The sequence below is a fragment of the Oryzias latipes genome, chromosome 10, assembly GCF_002234675.1.
Source record: "Oryzias latipes chromosome 10, ASM223467v1".
Lineage (NCBI taxonomy): Eukaryota > Metazoa > Chordata > Actinopteri > Beloniformes > Adrianichthyidae > Oryzias > Oryzias latipes.
Window position 1 is genome coordinate 6,982,932 of NC_019868.2, and position 15,354 is coordinate 6,998,285.

Sequence of the window (15,354 nt, forward strand, 5' to 3'; positions counted from 1 at the left end):
AAATATATTTTAAATATATAATATATATTATATATTAGTGTTTATATATAAATATATAAACACTGTACACAATTCTTGGAAGCTGAAAACATTTCAGTTCTTGCATGGCCAGCATACTCACCGGACATGTCACCCATTGAGCATGTTTGGGGTGCTCTGGATCGGCGTTTACGACAGCGTGTTCCAGTTCCTGCCAATATCCAGCAACTTCGCACAGCCATTGAAGAAGAGAGAACCAACATTCTACAGGCCACAATAGACAACCTGATCAACTCTATGCGAAGGAGATGTGTCGCACTTCATGAGGCAAATGGTGGTCACACCAGATACTGACTGGTTGTCTAAGTCCCCTGACCCCTTCAATAAAACAAAACTGAAGATTTCAGAGTGGCCTTTTCTTGTGGCCAGTCTAAGGCACACCTGTGCAATAATCATGCTGTCTAATCAGCATCTTGATATGGCACACCTGTGAGGTGGGATGGATTGTCTTGGCAAAGGAGAAGTGCTCACTATCACAGATTTAGACAGATTTGTGAACAATATTTCAGAGAACTGGTTATTTTGTGTATGTGGAAAATGTTTCACATCTTTGAGTTCATACCATAAAAAATGGGAGCAATAACAAAAGTGTTGCGTTTATATTTTGGTCAGTCTAGTTCTTGTTCATTCAGACTTGTTAGAATCTGCCCACAGTATCAGTCCATCAGTCAGTCTCCAAACTCTCCAACATGGAAAAGACTAAAGTGCTTTCAGTGGATTTAAAGGAGAATATTGTAGACTTGCCCAAGAACAGAATGGACTACAAAACCATCAGCAAGAAGCTGGAGGTTAAGGTGACAACTGTTGGTGCAATTGTACCGAAATACAAGAACATGACCATCAATCTACCTGTTAAGGTTTCCATGATCATGAGAACAGGGAGAAACGGGCCTAAAACAACACAGCAGGAGTTAGTTAATTATCTCAAAGGAACCACAGTCAGCAAAAAAACCATTGGGAAAACTTTACTCTGCAGTGGTTTAACATCTTACAGAGTTTGCGAAGTCCCCCTGCTTAAGGCGGCACAGGGGGCACGCCTGAAGTCTGACAGTGAACACATTCATGATGTAGAAAGGGATTGGGAGAAGGTGCTGTGGTCAGATGAGACCAAAATTGAGCTCTGAATTGGCATCAACTCAACCCGTTGTGTTTGGAGGAAGAGAAATGCTGCCTATAACCCCAAGAACACCATCCCAAATGTCAAGCACGGAGGTGAAAACATGTGGGTTTTTTTTAGCTCTGTGCAGAAACTAAAGCAACCTACCCGCAGGGCTACTTCACCGTGTGGATGGGAGGATGGGCGGAGCTATGTACCATCAAATCCAGCGTGAGAACTTCCTCTGCCATGAGGCTTAAAATGGGCGGTGGATGGGTCTTCCAACAGGGTAATGACCCAAAACATCCAGCCAAGGCAACAAAGGAATTGCTGAAGGAGAAGCTTCTCAAGGACATGGAGTGGTACAAGTTTTTCGGTGCCCAACTTATGATTTCTTGTAAATAGCTTACTTGCTAACTTACGTACTAAGCTGAGAAGATTGGTGTGTTTTTCAAGCTTTTTTTTCTCAGGTTGTGTTTCTCGTTAGTCACTATCACATACAATTTGTTTTTTTGGTAATTAGTCTATTGAAGTTTGGGAACTTCATCAAGTCAGTGCCAGCTCCTGGTTTCAATTGCTATCTCAGTTTTGTTTTTATCAAGTTAAAAGTTCAGTAGAAATAAGTGAGCGTCCATCTCAAAGCCTTTGTCTCCAACATTAGGCCCGTTCCTCCACCAAATCCTGACAAAAGCTAAAGCAGTGTGCCATACAGAGCTCAATTTGTGTTTAACCACAATCATCAAGAAAATGCAAATATTTTTATTGATGTAACAAAATGGTGCATTTTTCTGTCAGCCTGTTGCAAAGACTTGTCAATTCTCATCCAACTCTCATCCAACAATCGATAAATATTACAGAATATATATATATATATATATATATATATATATATATATATATATATATATATATATATATATATATATATATATATATATATATATATATATATATATATATATATATATATATATATATATATATATATATATATATATATATATATATATATATTAAGGTTGTTACGTCCCTGGGGAGGGCGCAACAGTACAACCATGAAATAAGACAAGTAGTCAAGGATGATGTATATAAATATGGTTTATAATATTCAAAGACTCAGGCTGCTGCAAACTATTACCTGTGGGGGAGGAAGTGACGTTTGGGTTGTGCCAAATAAATAAACTCAATATAACAAAACCAGGCCTAACTCTGCAACTAAACCCATAAATCAAAAGAACAACAAAAGACTACCTAACTAGTCTAAATACAAACATACAAAACATTACAAGAAATGGCACCAACCCCTTACCTGGTGTGTCTAACAAAGTTCAGCCTGCGTGTGAAAATGTATGGGGCCCCAAACTTGCCTGATCACAACCTCCCACCACGTACCTGAGGAAAACAGCTTAGTCAGAAGCATGCAGCCAAAAGAGAGTCAGGATCGCAGTGAGTGTCAGCCAGAGACAGTTCACCAGACTCTGCCAGGCTCAGCTCCCAGGTGTGCTTTAATAGGCTCCGGCTTCCTGGTAGAGGAGCACCACATGACCAGCAGGCGGCCAGTCACAGCTGATGAAGCTGCAGTCCCAGGTGAACATCATCAGGAAATTAACTGAAGTGAAACACAACAGGATGAAAGCAAAGCAGAGGGCTGTGCCTGTAACACCCCCACCCTTACAAGTCCAGACCACACAAACAAACAAAAAAAAAAAAAACTTGCCTACACAGATCGCGATAAGGCATCAGCGATAACATATTCAGAACCCCTCTTGTGGTGCATCTCGAGGTTGTAGTCCTGTATGAACAGCGCCCAACGCATAAGGCGCTGGTTGTGGTTAGACATCCGCCTAAGAAATACCAAGGGACTATGATCTGTAAAGACCTTAACTGGTACTGTACTTGAGCCAACATATACCTCGAAATGCTGTAACGTCAGGAGTAATGACAGAGCCTCTTTCTCAATGGTGGAGTACCTCTTCTGATGATCATTGAGCTTCTTCGAGAAGTAGCTCACTGGGTGGTCTATTCCTGAGTCATCCTCCTGTAGGAGAACAGCACCAACACCATCCGCGCTGGCGTCTATCTCCAGCTTGAAAGGTTTTGAAAAAACGGGAGCAGACAGCACAGGAGGACAGCAAAGCATGGCTTTCAGGCCGTCAAAAGCGTGTTGGCACTCATTAGACCATATGAACGGTTTTAAGGGGCTGGTAAGAGCTGACAGAGGAGAGGCCACAGATGAGAAATTTCTGCAGAAACGTCGATAATATCCGGCCATTCCTAAGAATCTTCTCAGTTCCCGTCGACCTGTAGGAACCGGAAATGCAATAATAGCAGACACCCTTACGTCAGCAGGACACACACGTCCTCCACCTACCTGCTGACCAAGATACAGGATGGTACCCTTACCGAATTCACATTTGGCAAGGTTTAGAGTGAGGGATGCCGCTGATAAACGTTCGAACACATCCCTCAATGTAGCAAGATGGTTAGACCAGACATCAGAATACACAACAATGTCATCTAAATATGCTCGGCAGTTCCGCACATCACCAAGGACTTTGTTAACGAGTCTTTGGAACGTAGCCGGAGCATTACACAATCCAAAGGGCATTACCGTGTACTGTAGAAAGTGATCTGGTGTCACAAAGGCGGAAATCTCAGAAGCCCTTGCAGTTAAGGGAACTTGCCAGTAACCCTTCAACATGTCCAACTTGGTAACATATGTGGCAGGACCAACTTCATCAATACAGTCATCCATTAAAGGTAATGGATATGCGTCTGGCACTGTCACGGCATTTACTTTCCTAAAATCAGTGCAGAACCTTGGACTGCCATCCGATTTAGTATCCAGTAAGCAGGGAGAGCTCCAGGGACTATGGCTTGGGACTGCAAAACCATGTTCAAGGAGATAATTCGCCTCCTGCTTCAATATCCCTCGCTTTACTGGATTGACCCGATAAGCATGCTGCTTGACTGGATCGGGCTTGGTCAAAGTAATGTCATGAGACACAACAGTAGTCCTCGTAGGGATGTCACCAAAAAGATCCGGGAAGCAAGAAATGAGCTCTTGGATGTCATTCCTATGACAGTCAGAAAGATGTGATAAATACAGGGGGAGGTTGGACAGTATTTCTGAGTTGTTAAGCCTAGCCACCCCTGGTGTTTTTTCACATAGCCCCAGCCCAGCCGAACTAGACTCTGTAATGGCTGTAGCTATTGGAACAACAGGTGAAACTGAAGAACTAGCTGTGGACCCCAGGGTTTCACCTCCCCTTGAACAATACCTTTTCATCATGTTTACATGACATACTCTAGTTTTCTGTCGACGGTCAGGCGTCTTAAGTACATAGTTTGTCTCACTGAGTTTTTTCTCAACTATGTATGGACCAGAAAACTTGGTAGACAACGCAGAACCGAGTATAGGTAAGAGAAGTAGGACTAGATCACCGGGCTGAAAAGAGCGAACCACTGTTTTTCTGTCGAAGTGTCCTTTCATCTTTTCCTGAGAGGAGGCTAGAGTGTCACGAGCGAGGGAACATGCTTTTTTCAGTCGCTCTCGTAACTCTACAACATACTCAGGGAGATGTCGAACAGGCTTCTCAAGATCCACTAATCTCTCCTGTAGAATCTGTAGTGGTCCTCTGACCTGATGTCCAAACACTAATTCAGCAGGGCTGAATCCCAGAGACTCCTGTACTGCTCCACGGGCAGCAAACATCAAAAAGGGAAGGGACTCATCCCAACTCATACGAGAAGCCAGGCAATGCTTGCGGACCATTGACTTCAGTGTTTGATGAAATCGTTCTAGTGCTCCTTGGCTCTCCGGATGATAGGAACTAGATGTGACATGACGGATATTCAATCCTTTTAATACTTCTTTAAAAACCTTGGACTTGAAGTTAGTGCCTTGATCTGTTTGTATTACTTTTGGTAGACCAAACACAGAGAAAAACTTCACCAAAGCCTTAGTAATAACATTAGCTGTTATTCTCCTCAAAGGGACCGCTTCAGGGAACCTTGTAGATGCACACATGATGGTGAGTATAAACTGGTTTCCGGTTTTTGCCTTCGGCAGTGGTCCCACACAATCGACAATGACCCTCTCGAATGGTTCCTCATGCACAGGAATAGGAAAGAGGGGGGCAGGAGGAACTACTTGGTTTGGTTTTCCTGCTAACTGACATATGTGACAAGTGCGACAGTAATGAATGACATCCGACTTGAGTCCAGGCCAAAAGAAATGTTTAAGGACACGATCATAGGTTTTTGTAACCCCCAGGTGTCCCGACCACGGGTGATCATGAGCCAGCATCAACACCTGAGGACGAAAGACTGTAGGCACAACCACCTGATTAGTCACTGCCCAGTCCTCACTAGGGTTTCCGCTTGTCCATCGGCGCATTAGTAAGCCATCATTGTAAAAATATGCAGTTTTCATTTTCTCAGCCTCTGTAAGAGAAAGAACAAGCGCATGACATTTCTTAATGGATGTGTCTTCCTTCTGTGCTGCGATGAATTCTTCTCGTGTAGCTGGTAATTCAACTGTTGTAGGACACGATGTTAAAGACTTAGGTGAAACCTTAGGCAATCTGCTAGATCTGCCCTTCACCGAAACACATTCTCCAGCAAGAAAGGAATCAGACAAATCAAGACCGTACTTCTGTGTTTGAGCCCTGGTGACAACACAATGAGGGAAACCTTCAAAACCTGGCTGTGGATTCTCAACACCTAAGTCCACAACAGGGTTTTCTGTCACCTCAGGAGCTGGTACAACCTTTCCACCCGCTATGTCGTTTCCGAGAATGAAATCCACACCTGAAATGGGCAGAGCAGGGAGAACTGCTACTTTAAAGAAGCCCTCAACAAGAGAAGAACGCACGTGAAGAAGATGCAAAGGAGCTGAAAGGTATTTCATGCCAATCCCTTGGACTATTGCATTAGACTTACATGAAGAGCCCTCAGTTAATGGCAATATTCCTTCCCGTATGACAGATTGTGAGCCGCCCGTGTCTCTCAGCATAGTCACCGGCTGTTGGTTGTCTGGATGGCCTGTTTCTGAAATGAAACCCTGAGACACAAAAGGTTTGAAACATGGGTCTAAAGTTTGAGGCTTGTCCATACCTGGCAAACTTTTGAGCAGACCCATGCCTTTAGGTTGAGGTGATGTGGATGACAATTTGCGTTTCAGACCAGGACAATCTACAACAACATGGCCCCTTTTATGGCAGTAGAAACATTCACGACTACCACGAGGGGAAGTTGATAGTTCTCTGGGCTTATCCTGAGGAAACGATCTAGGCTCCACTCTCAGAGGGCGGGGTCCTGCTAACCCTTCAGAATGAGACCAGAACACAGTCTTATGGGTTAAAACAAACTCGTCAGCCATCACTGCTGCCTTTGACAATGATGTAACTTTTTGTTCATTGAGGAACACAACGACTTTCTCTGGTAATGAACCCTTAAAGTCCTCAAGAAGAACAAGCTGACGGAGAGACTCAAAATTGTTTTGAACTTCACTGGCCGAACACCACTTGTCAAAGAGAACACTTTTTTCTCTTGCAAACTCAACAAATGTGTGACCACTAGGTTTCTTGTGATTCCTAAATTTCTGCCTGTATGCTTCTGGTACAAGTTCATAGGCACGCAATATAGACTCTTTCAGCACTGTGTATTGTAAGCTGTCAGCGACAGAAAGAGAGGATACAACTTCCTGAGCTTTTCCCACCAGCTTACATTGAAGCAATATGGACCACATGTCCTCTGGCCAGTCAAGAGCTATTGCCACACGTTCAAAAGCTTTAAAGTAGGAATCCACCTCAGACTCACGAAACGTAGGCACCATCGCTATGTTTCTGCTTACATCAAACCCCCTTTTCCCGTTAGAAACCGCTAAAGCAGTAGCAGTGTCTGCCATCGAAGACTGTGCTGCAGAGTGTTGCAAAGCCTCAACCTCCAGCTGCTTCAGCCGGACTTCCTTGTCCGCCTCAATCTCCATCCTGCGAACCTGCAGGCGGAGCTCATACTCTGCCCGTCGCTCTCTTTCTCTCTCCCTCTCCTCTGTCTCCAGACGTAGCCGCGTGAGGCGAAGCTTAAGCTTAGCATCCCTGCTAGAACTCCCCAATTCGGGGGACAAAGGATCAAAGCGTGGTAAAGTCGCAGGAGGGACCTCAGCCTCCTCTACCTTTCCTGGAGGCGTGACAACACCCACGGCGTTGCTGTCAACAGCCACACCGGCAGTTTCATCTTTAGAGACAGACGGGACACTGGCAACAAGGACCTTTAACTCCACTAAATGCTCTATAAGCTCAGCCCTGAGCTCTCTTTTAATGGCATGTCTAGACACTGGTATACCAAAATGGGCGGCAACACACAATAAGTCGGCCTTACGACAAGACTCGAGGACTTCGATCCTCGGACTATCAAGGAACGCCTGCAAAGTAAAGCTCATTATTGATTCTACAAGAATACGCAAACGGTAACAACAAAAAAAAACACTTGCTTACTCCAGGGTTGCGTGATCCCGGACGAGCCCCCACTTGTTACGTCCCTGGGGAGGGCGCAACAGTACAACCATGAAATAAGACAAGTAGTCAAGGATGATGTATATAAATATGGTTTATAATATTCAAAGACTCAGGCTGCTGCAAACAATTACCTGTGGGGGAGGAAGTGACGTTTGGGTTGTGCCAAATAAATAAACTCAATATAACAAAACCAGGCCTAACTCTGCAACTAAACCCATAAATCAAAAGAACAACAAAAGACTACCTAACTAGTCTAAATACAAACATACAAAACATTACAAGAAATGGCACCAACCCCTTACCTGGTGTGTCTAACAAAGTTCAGCCTGCGTGTGAAAATGTATGGGGCCCCAAACTTGCCTGATCACAACCTCCCACCACGTACCTGAGGAAAACAGCTTAGTCAGAAGCATGCAGCCAAAAGAGAGTCAGGATCGCAGTGAGTGTCAGCCAGAGACAGTTCACCAGACTCTGCCAGGCTCAGCTCCCAGGTGTGCTTTAATAGGCTCCGGCTTCCTGGTAGAGGAGCACCACATGACCAGCAGGCGGCCAGTCACAGCTGATGAAGCTGCAGTCCCAGGTGAACATCATCAGGAAATTAACTGAAGTGAAACACAACAGGATGAAAGCAAAGCAGAGGGCTGTGCCTGTAACAAAGGTACATGTTTGAGCCAGAGTGGACTTCATTGAAGACGACCAAGGAGGACACCACTGTTGAAAGGAAATCATAAAAAGCGAAATTGGAATTTGCAAAAATGCATATTGACAAACCACAAAGCTTCTGGGAAAATGTCCTTTGGACAGATGAGACATAACTGGAGCTTTTTGGTGAGGAATATCAGCTCTATGTTCGTAGACTCAAAAATGAAGCATACAACCAAAAGAACACTGTCCCTACTGTGAAACATGGAGGAGGCTAAGTTCTGTTTTGGGGCTGCTTTGCTGCATCTGGCACAGGGTGTCTTGAAGTTGTGCAAGATAAAATGAAATCTCCAGATTATCAAGGCATTCTGGATAGAAATGTGCTGCCTAGTGTCAGAAAGCTTGGTCTCAGTCGCATGTAGGGTCTTCCAACAGGACAACCATCCAAAACACACAACCAAGAACACCCAAGAATGGCTAAGAGAAAAGCGTTGGACTATTCTGAAGTGGCCTTCTATGAGTCCAGATCTGAATCCCATTGAACATCTGTGGAAGGAGCTGAAACATGCCATTTGGAGAAGACAGCCGTCAAACCGGAGACAACTGGAGCAGTTTGCTCATGAGGAGTGGGCCAAAATACCTGTGGACAGGTGCAGAAGGCTCATTGACAAATACAGAAACCGTTTCATTGCAGTGATTGCCTCAAAAGGTTGTGCAACAAAATATTAAGTTATGGGGACCATCATTTTTGTCCAGCCCTATTTCATTAGTTTATTTTTTAAAAATAATTCTGTTAATCAACAACTCAAAAGGAATGGCTAATTTTGATTATTTAATTTTCAATAATTTTTAATTTATTGTTACTTTTGAACGTTTCAAGTCATTTCAGTGAGCATTGTGGACTTTCTTTCTTTAACTGAGGGGTACCAACAATTTTGTCCACCACTGTACAGGTGATACGTAAGAGAGATCACAAGAGTTTAGGGTGTGTGAGAAAAACATGCCTGTGTCTCACCTACTTCATCTTTATGTATTTTTTAAGTGTTCACTATGACCCGGTACCCGCTGCATGCCCGCTAAAATAAAAAAGTAACGTTTTTACGCTACTGGTTAGCTGAGGGGTCTACAACCTGGGCATTGTGTGTGTGCCACTTGCATGTGCCCCGTACGGGTTTTCTCCATTTGTCACCCCTAGAAAGCCTGTATACACCCATAAGGGCAGTTGTGACAAAGGCATTACGTGTCTGGATAGAATATCCTTCTTTCCATATCTTTTCTTCAAAAGAGACAGGTGCAGCCAGCACCCCCCAGGGAGCAGGGACGGGTAGGGGTGCAGCCAGCACCCGAACAGGACGGGGCTGAGGTGCATCCGGGACCACCAATGGCACAGGATGTGGTGCATCCGGGACCACCACCGGAACAGGACGGGGCAGGGTTGCATCCGGGACCACTACTGGAAGGGGATGTGGTGCATCCGGGACCACCGCCGGAACAAAACGGGACGTGGACGGGGACGGTGCCTGCGACGACGACCCCCCCCTCAGGGCAAGACGGCTCCCAGTATAGTCCTGGTGGCTCCAACCCCAGGCATACGACGTGAACTGGGCCTGGTCGAAAACCCAATATGACCTCGTACGCTCGGCGTCTTGGCAGTAGGCCTTCAGAAGCCGCATGTCCCTCTCTGCTGGGTCCAGAAAATAAGGCTGATCCATTCTGTCATGTGCGGGGAGGCTCGAGAGCCGGTAGGACCCAGACGCAGAGACGGGAGGCCAACGGGTTCAAGACTTGAAGGTTTATTAAACGAACAAAAAGCGCTGCCGAGCAGGATGACCAAACAAAAACGAAAACTTACTGTGACGTGACGAGAAACATGGAACAAGGACGCAAAGACCAGAGGACGTGAAACACATGACCAGAAGTTAATGGACCAGCACAAGAGGAAGGCAAAGACAAGACTTATATACAGGCAGGGCAGACAAGACACAGGTGAACACGATCAGGGCAGATGGGGACCAAAGGAAGTACAACTCAAGACATGACAAGACAGGAACCCTTTCAAAATAAAACAGGAAACAGAATCAAAAAAGACAGAACAAGAACTAAAAAAAAAACAGAGACAAAACAAACTCAAACCATGACAGCCATATGAATTTCAAAAGAACAAGACACTCCTACACTCTTTTTAAGATGCAGTTGCTCCTCTTCACGACCCTCTACAGGCTCGGACAGCCCAAAAACCTTGCAGCACCTGTCAGCCTTGCAAGCTACACAGAAAAGAACCGTCATGGAGTTAAGGTTGGAACTGTGTATTACAAGGAGCTTTGATTCCTAAACCACATTCATTCTACATAAAAGACTGAAAATGTTCAATCTGTCAGCGTTAACTTCAACAGGGACACGCTTTATTAAAAAACGGTGTTGTGAGAGCTGCAAGGAAAATGCAAAGAGGCACAAAGAAAATCTTTATGGCCAAAATGAAAAGAACAACTTTAAAGATACACAATCCTAACCACTGTTCTCAAAACAGCAGTTGTTGTTTTAAATTGCTGTAATCAGCTTGTCCACATAGTCAGCTGCTGTTAAAACCCTGTGATTTCTAAAAACAATGTCAATATATCACAAGTCTTTGTTCTGACCCTTAAATTGTGCCAGAATTTGGTTTAATTTAACTTTGTGATTACTGACCAACTGCTGTATAAAATAAAGTCCTCTCAGTTAAAGAAACCATAGGGAGTCTGCTTTAGCAGCTTTCTGGGCTCTTTAAAAGCTTGTGAAATGTTGGAACAAAAGAGCCAGGTAGAGGTAGCTTAACCCTTTGCAAGACACAAATGTTAGATACATTAAAAATGTAATTGTTTTCTTGACATGAGAGCTTAGAAAAGACTGAGTATAAACTCTAAAAAGCCACAGTCATTTTCAAGATGGCTTTGTTTACCACATACTCATTCTTTGGTCTTTTTTATTCTTCCAACGTCCTTACTGAGGTGTCATACTTTATAAAACAGCCTGCAATTACTTTCTGCGCTGTAAAGGTTTATAGTCCAATGCGTCTTTAATCAGAGACAAGCAGAGCAGCTTGTAAAAACATTGCCTCCTGTATATTAAATGGAATTATTTTCTCAAGATTCTCAAAACAAAGCCATTTTATTTCACCTTGCATGGAGAAAATATCAATTGTCTGGTTTTAAATCAAAGACTGTTTTTACCTATTTGTTCAAAGTAAGTGTAAATGAAGGCTCAGCTGAGGTCTTCGTTAATTTAGACAAAAGGAGAATTGAGATCTCATTGTTCTCATAATAATTATATGTTGTTTGCATTTATGTGAAGATCTTTCTTTTTTAGTTTTTCGTGTGAGTGTCATCTACCCGATAAGAGACAGAGATACATAGAGATATTCTTTATTGATCCCACGTTGGGAAAATTCAATTGCTACAGCAGTTCAGTGCAAAATAGGGAAAAAAAGAAGAAACAACAGCAATGTGCAAAAAAGAATGAAAGGGTGTTTAAAAATGTACAAAAATGCAGAAGTAATGACATTTAACAACAAGAAGAATCTACACCTACATACACCTAACATAACATATGTTATACGTAAAATAAAGTAAAGGAAAAGACAGAATATTCGGATGGGCTGTGGATGCATGATAACCGGTTTGTACATGCATATTTAAACTGTGGCATTGTACAATATTACAGCTGTTGGTATGAATGACCTGCCTAACCGTTCCTCCCTACATGAGGGGTGTAACAGTCTGCAACTGAAGGAGCTGCTCAGCGCCTCCACTGTCTGATGTAGTGGGTGAGAGGTGTTGACCATAATGGATGTTAGCTTGGCCAACATCCTCCTTTAATCCGCTTCCTCCACAGAGTCCAGTGGACAGCCCAGGACATAACTGGCCCTCCTGACCAGCTTTTTGAGTCTCTTTCTGTCCCGGTCTTTACTGCCTGCTCCCCAACAGACCACAGCGTAGTGGATAGCAGAGGCTACCACAGAGTCATAAAAAGTCCTTAAGAGAGGCCTACACACTCCAAAGGACCTCATTCTCCTCAGAAGGTGGAGGCAATTGTGGCCCTTCTTATACAGGGCATCGGTATTGTGAGTCCAGTCCAGTATCTTGTTGAGGTGTAAACCCAGGTATTTAAAACGGTCCCCTACCTCAATGTCTGAGCCCTGGATGCTCATCGGTGAGTATTGTGATGTTGTCCTCCGGAAGTCAATCACCATCTCCTTTGTCTCACTGGTGTTCAAGCACAGGTGATTACGCTCACACCAGTCCACAAAGTCCTTGATGACTGACCTGTACTCAGGGGACTTAATGGTGGAATGAATGAGTTCAGGAGTGTGTTGAAAGCACAAGGTTAGCTTAGAAAGATTTAGGGACACTAAGTAGACAGGAGTACGTGGAGATGTAGGACAAAGTTAAGGTGGGAAAGGCCGAACATGCCTTTGGTAAATGTATCGTAGAGTATTTGTAAGGATAATGTATTGTGTTGACAGGTTTTACAATTATGATGGAAAGATGGGACTATGAAGAGCTGATGAATGATAACAATGTTTGAGAGCACAGAGTACCGGAGGTCGCTGTTGTAGAGCAAAAGGTAGCAAATATCAATAAGAATGAATTGAAGAAGATGAGGAGCGGAAAGGCTTTTGCTCCTGATAACATAGCTGTGGAGGTATGGAGGAGTTTAGGAAAGAGGACTGTAGACTTTTGGTCTACATTGTTTTACAACATCTTTGAGAGTAAGAAATGTCTGAGAAATAAAGGAGAAATGTTCTGATGTCCATTTTTTTATTAAAAAGGGAAGACATTTGGTGAAAACTACAGAGAATTAAAACTTATGAGGTCCACAACAATATTATAGGAAAGTGTGGAAGGTTTACTGTAATTATTTTTCTAGATATCAATCTGCTTCGGGATCCTCTAGCAGCAACTGCTCAGATTCTGGGGAAGATGCTCAGCTGCAGGTCACAACAAGTGATTGCTGGTTGGGTTTGTTTCAGAAATGTGTTGCACAATACCAGAAGCATTCGCTGTGTTTATTCTGACTTAATGCTCTGAAAATCTGTCTGTGCAGAGGAATGGAGAGCAGCTGAAATAACTGTGCTACTCCACCGTAAACCATTTGCTCCTATACAAGTTCTTGTCAGTATGAGAAATTTCATGGATTTTTTTCAGTCTTCCAAGGTCAAACAAGAAAGGTTTTGTGTTTCCATCCTTAAACAGATGGTCTCTGTCTGTGATACCAACTCTCCATAACAACTTTGTCTCATGTCTTCATTTCATACAAATGGAACAAGTCGCCTTTATAGCGCAGGACTGGCAACCGGGAAACCAAGGTTCGATTCCCAGGGGGCACAATAAGCTTCTTTCAATGGACAAGACCCCTCATGCCACTGCCTCTCATGCCACTGCCTACCTATGTAGCCACAGGGGGACCAAAGTTTGGGTCTCCCTGTGCCGGTCCCCAGCCTAAATAAAAAACAGTTGTGTCAGGAAGGACACCCGGTATAAAAATCTCTGCATAACCACCTGTGCGAATCAGTGAAAGCTGATCGCTGTAACGTCTCATAGGGGATGAACTGAAAGGTGAGCAACAACATTGTTAATACAGACAAAAGAGTTGTTTTCTTAAACATTTTCGGTCAATGGTGTGCCTTATAACTTTTATCAAGGCAAATGCATAGCTTGGCCAAAAAAATTTTGAAAAACAATACTTATCTGATCCACTTTCATTTTTTTCTGCCGTTAAGTCAGACAAATGTAAACCGTGAAATAATTAAGCCTGCTTAGTGTGTTCAAACGTTAAAATATTAGGTGTTAAAAGGTTGGGATTATATACGCTCACGTCCACCCACTACCTTTCAAGCAATTAATCAAGCTCTATTTGACAATCATTATATTTAATTTATTTAATTTGTCTATGTATAAATATGTCTATTTATGATTGAGAGCAATTGTCAAGAAGGAAACATGCTTTTTTAATTTTTTTTTCTAATCAATTTATGAATTTCTATCATAAATAGATTTGATATCTCTATTGTTTTATTGCTGAAATTACTTGAACTAAATAAACCAAATCAATCAATCAATGAATCAATAACAATGTAACCGATCCTGTCTCTCCTGGACATTTTTAGAAACTATGATTGTTTATGTACAAACACCACAAATACTTACACACAGTATATCTGGAAAGCCTTTTATATAATACCCTCATCATTTCTGCGTCTAAAGATGACAGTTTGGGGCTGTGATACTGTATCACACTTTTGTTTTCCACACTTGCTTCACCTCAGCAGACGACGGGGGAAAAATGCACATCGTAAAGAATGTTGAAATACTTCGAATAGTTCTTAATCGTCTCTGGAGTAAAGGTGTATGCTTTCGGAGCAACATATGCAGAGTAAGCAATCAACAATGACAGGAATGAAGGAGTATCGGTGCACTCAACATTTAGAAAAATAAAAAGTCACCAAAATTCTTGCTTTTAAATCTAAGTTTAAGAAAAAAATGAACATTTTTGTTCATTATAACTTACTATTTTTAAAATTAGGAGAAAAATATTCAGAGTTGAGACCCAAATGTCATTTCTCCACCATCATTACCCACACAGACAAGCTGAGTTCCTGTTTACGCCCAGTCAGAAATGACTTCCCCTCTTGTTTTCTTGGTTGGGTAATCACTCAGGTGTGTTGTGGCAGAAACGACTTGTTTCCATTCAAACGTTTTGGTCCAAGTTTAGAAATCTGAAAACATCCCTCACTACTCCTCCACTTTAGCATGTAAATACATAAATGTGCTTTGATTTGGAATAAAAGAAGATGCCATAGTAAAAAGATGGGTGATGATTGAGCATGATTATGAAAGAGATGATGATAATAACAGTGAAGGTGATGAGGAGCGTAATTACTGGCTGTGATGGGGAATGAGAAGAAAAGCAGTTGTTGATACTTTAGACAAAGCTGTCAACAAAATTGAGGGAAGCTGATTTGAAGCCCACAGACGAGCCCCAAGCAACAGGATCAGAGCCGAAAGCCCCAGAGCGGCTGCC

General features: G+C 42.9%; 1 protein-coding gene across 1 annotated transcript; it reads right to left on the reverse strand.

Moving 5' to 3' along the window:
* Positions 1 to 2,640: 2,640 nt before the first annotated feature.
* LOC110015381 lies at positions 2,641 to 8,304 on the reverse strand. Its single transcript, XM_023959450.1, has 4 exons — positions 6,080 to 8,304; positions 5,199 to 5,947; positions 3,032 to 3,221; positions 2,641 to 2,744 (listed from the first exon to the last, which is right to left on the reverse strand). Exons 1-4 carry the CDS (start codon positions 7,578 to 7,580, stop codon positions 2,641 to 2,643), a joined length of 2,544 nt encoding a protein of 847 aa, XP_023815218.1. The 5' UTR covers positions 7,581 to 8,304.
* Positions 8,305 to 15,354: the final 7,050 nt, after the last annotated feature.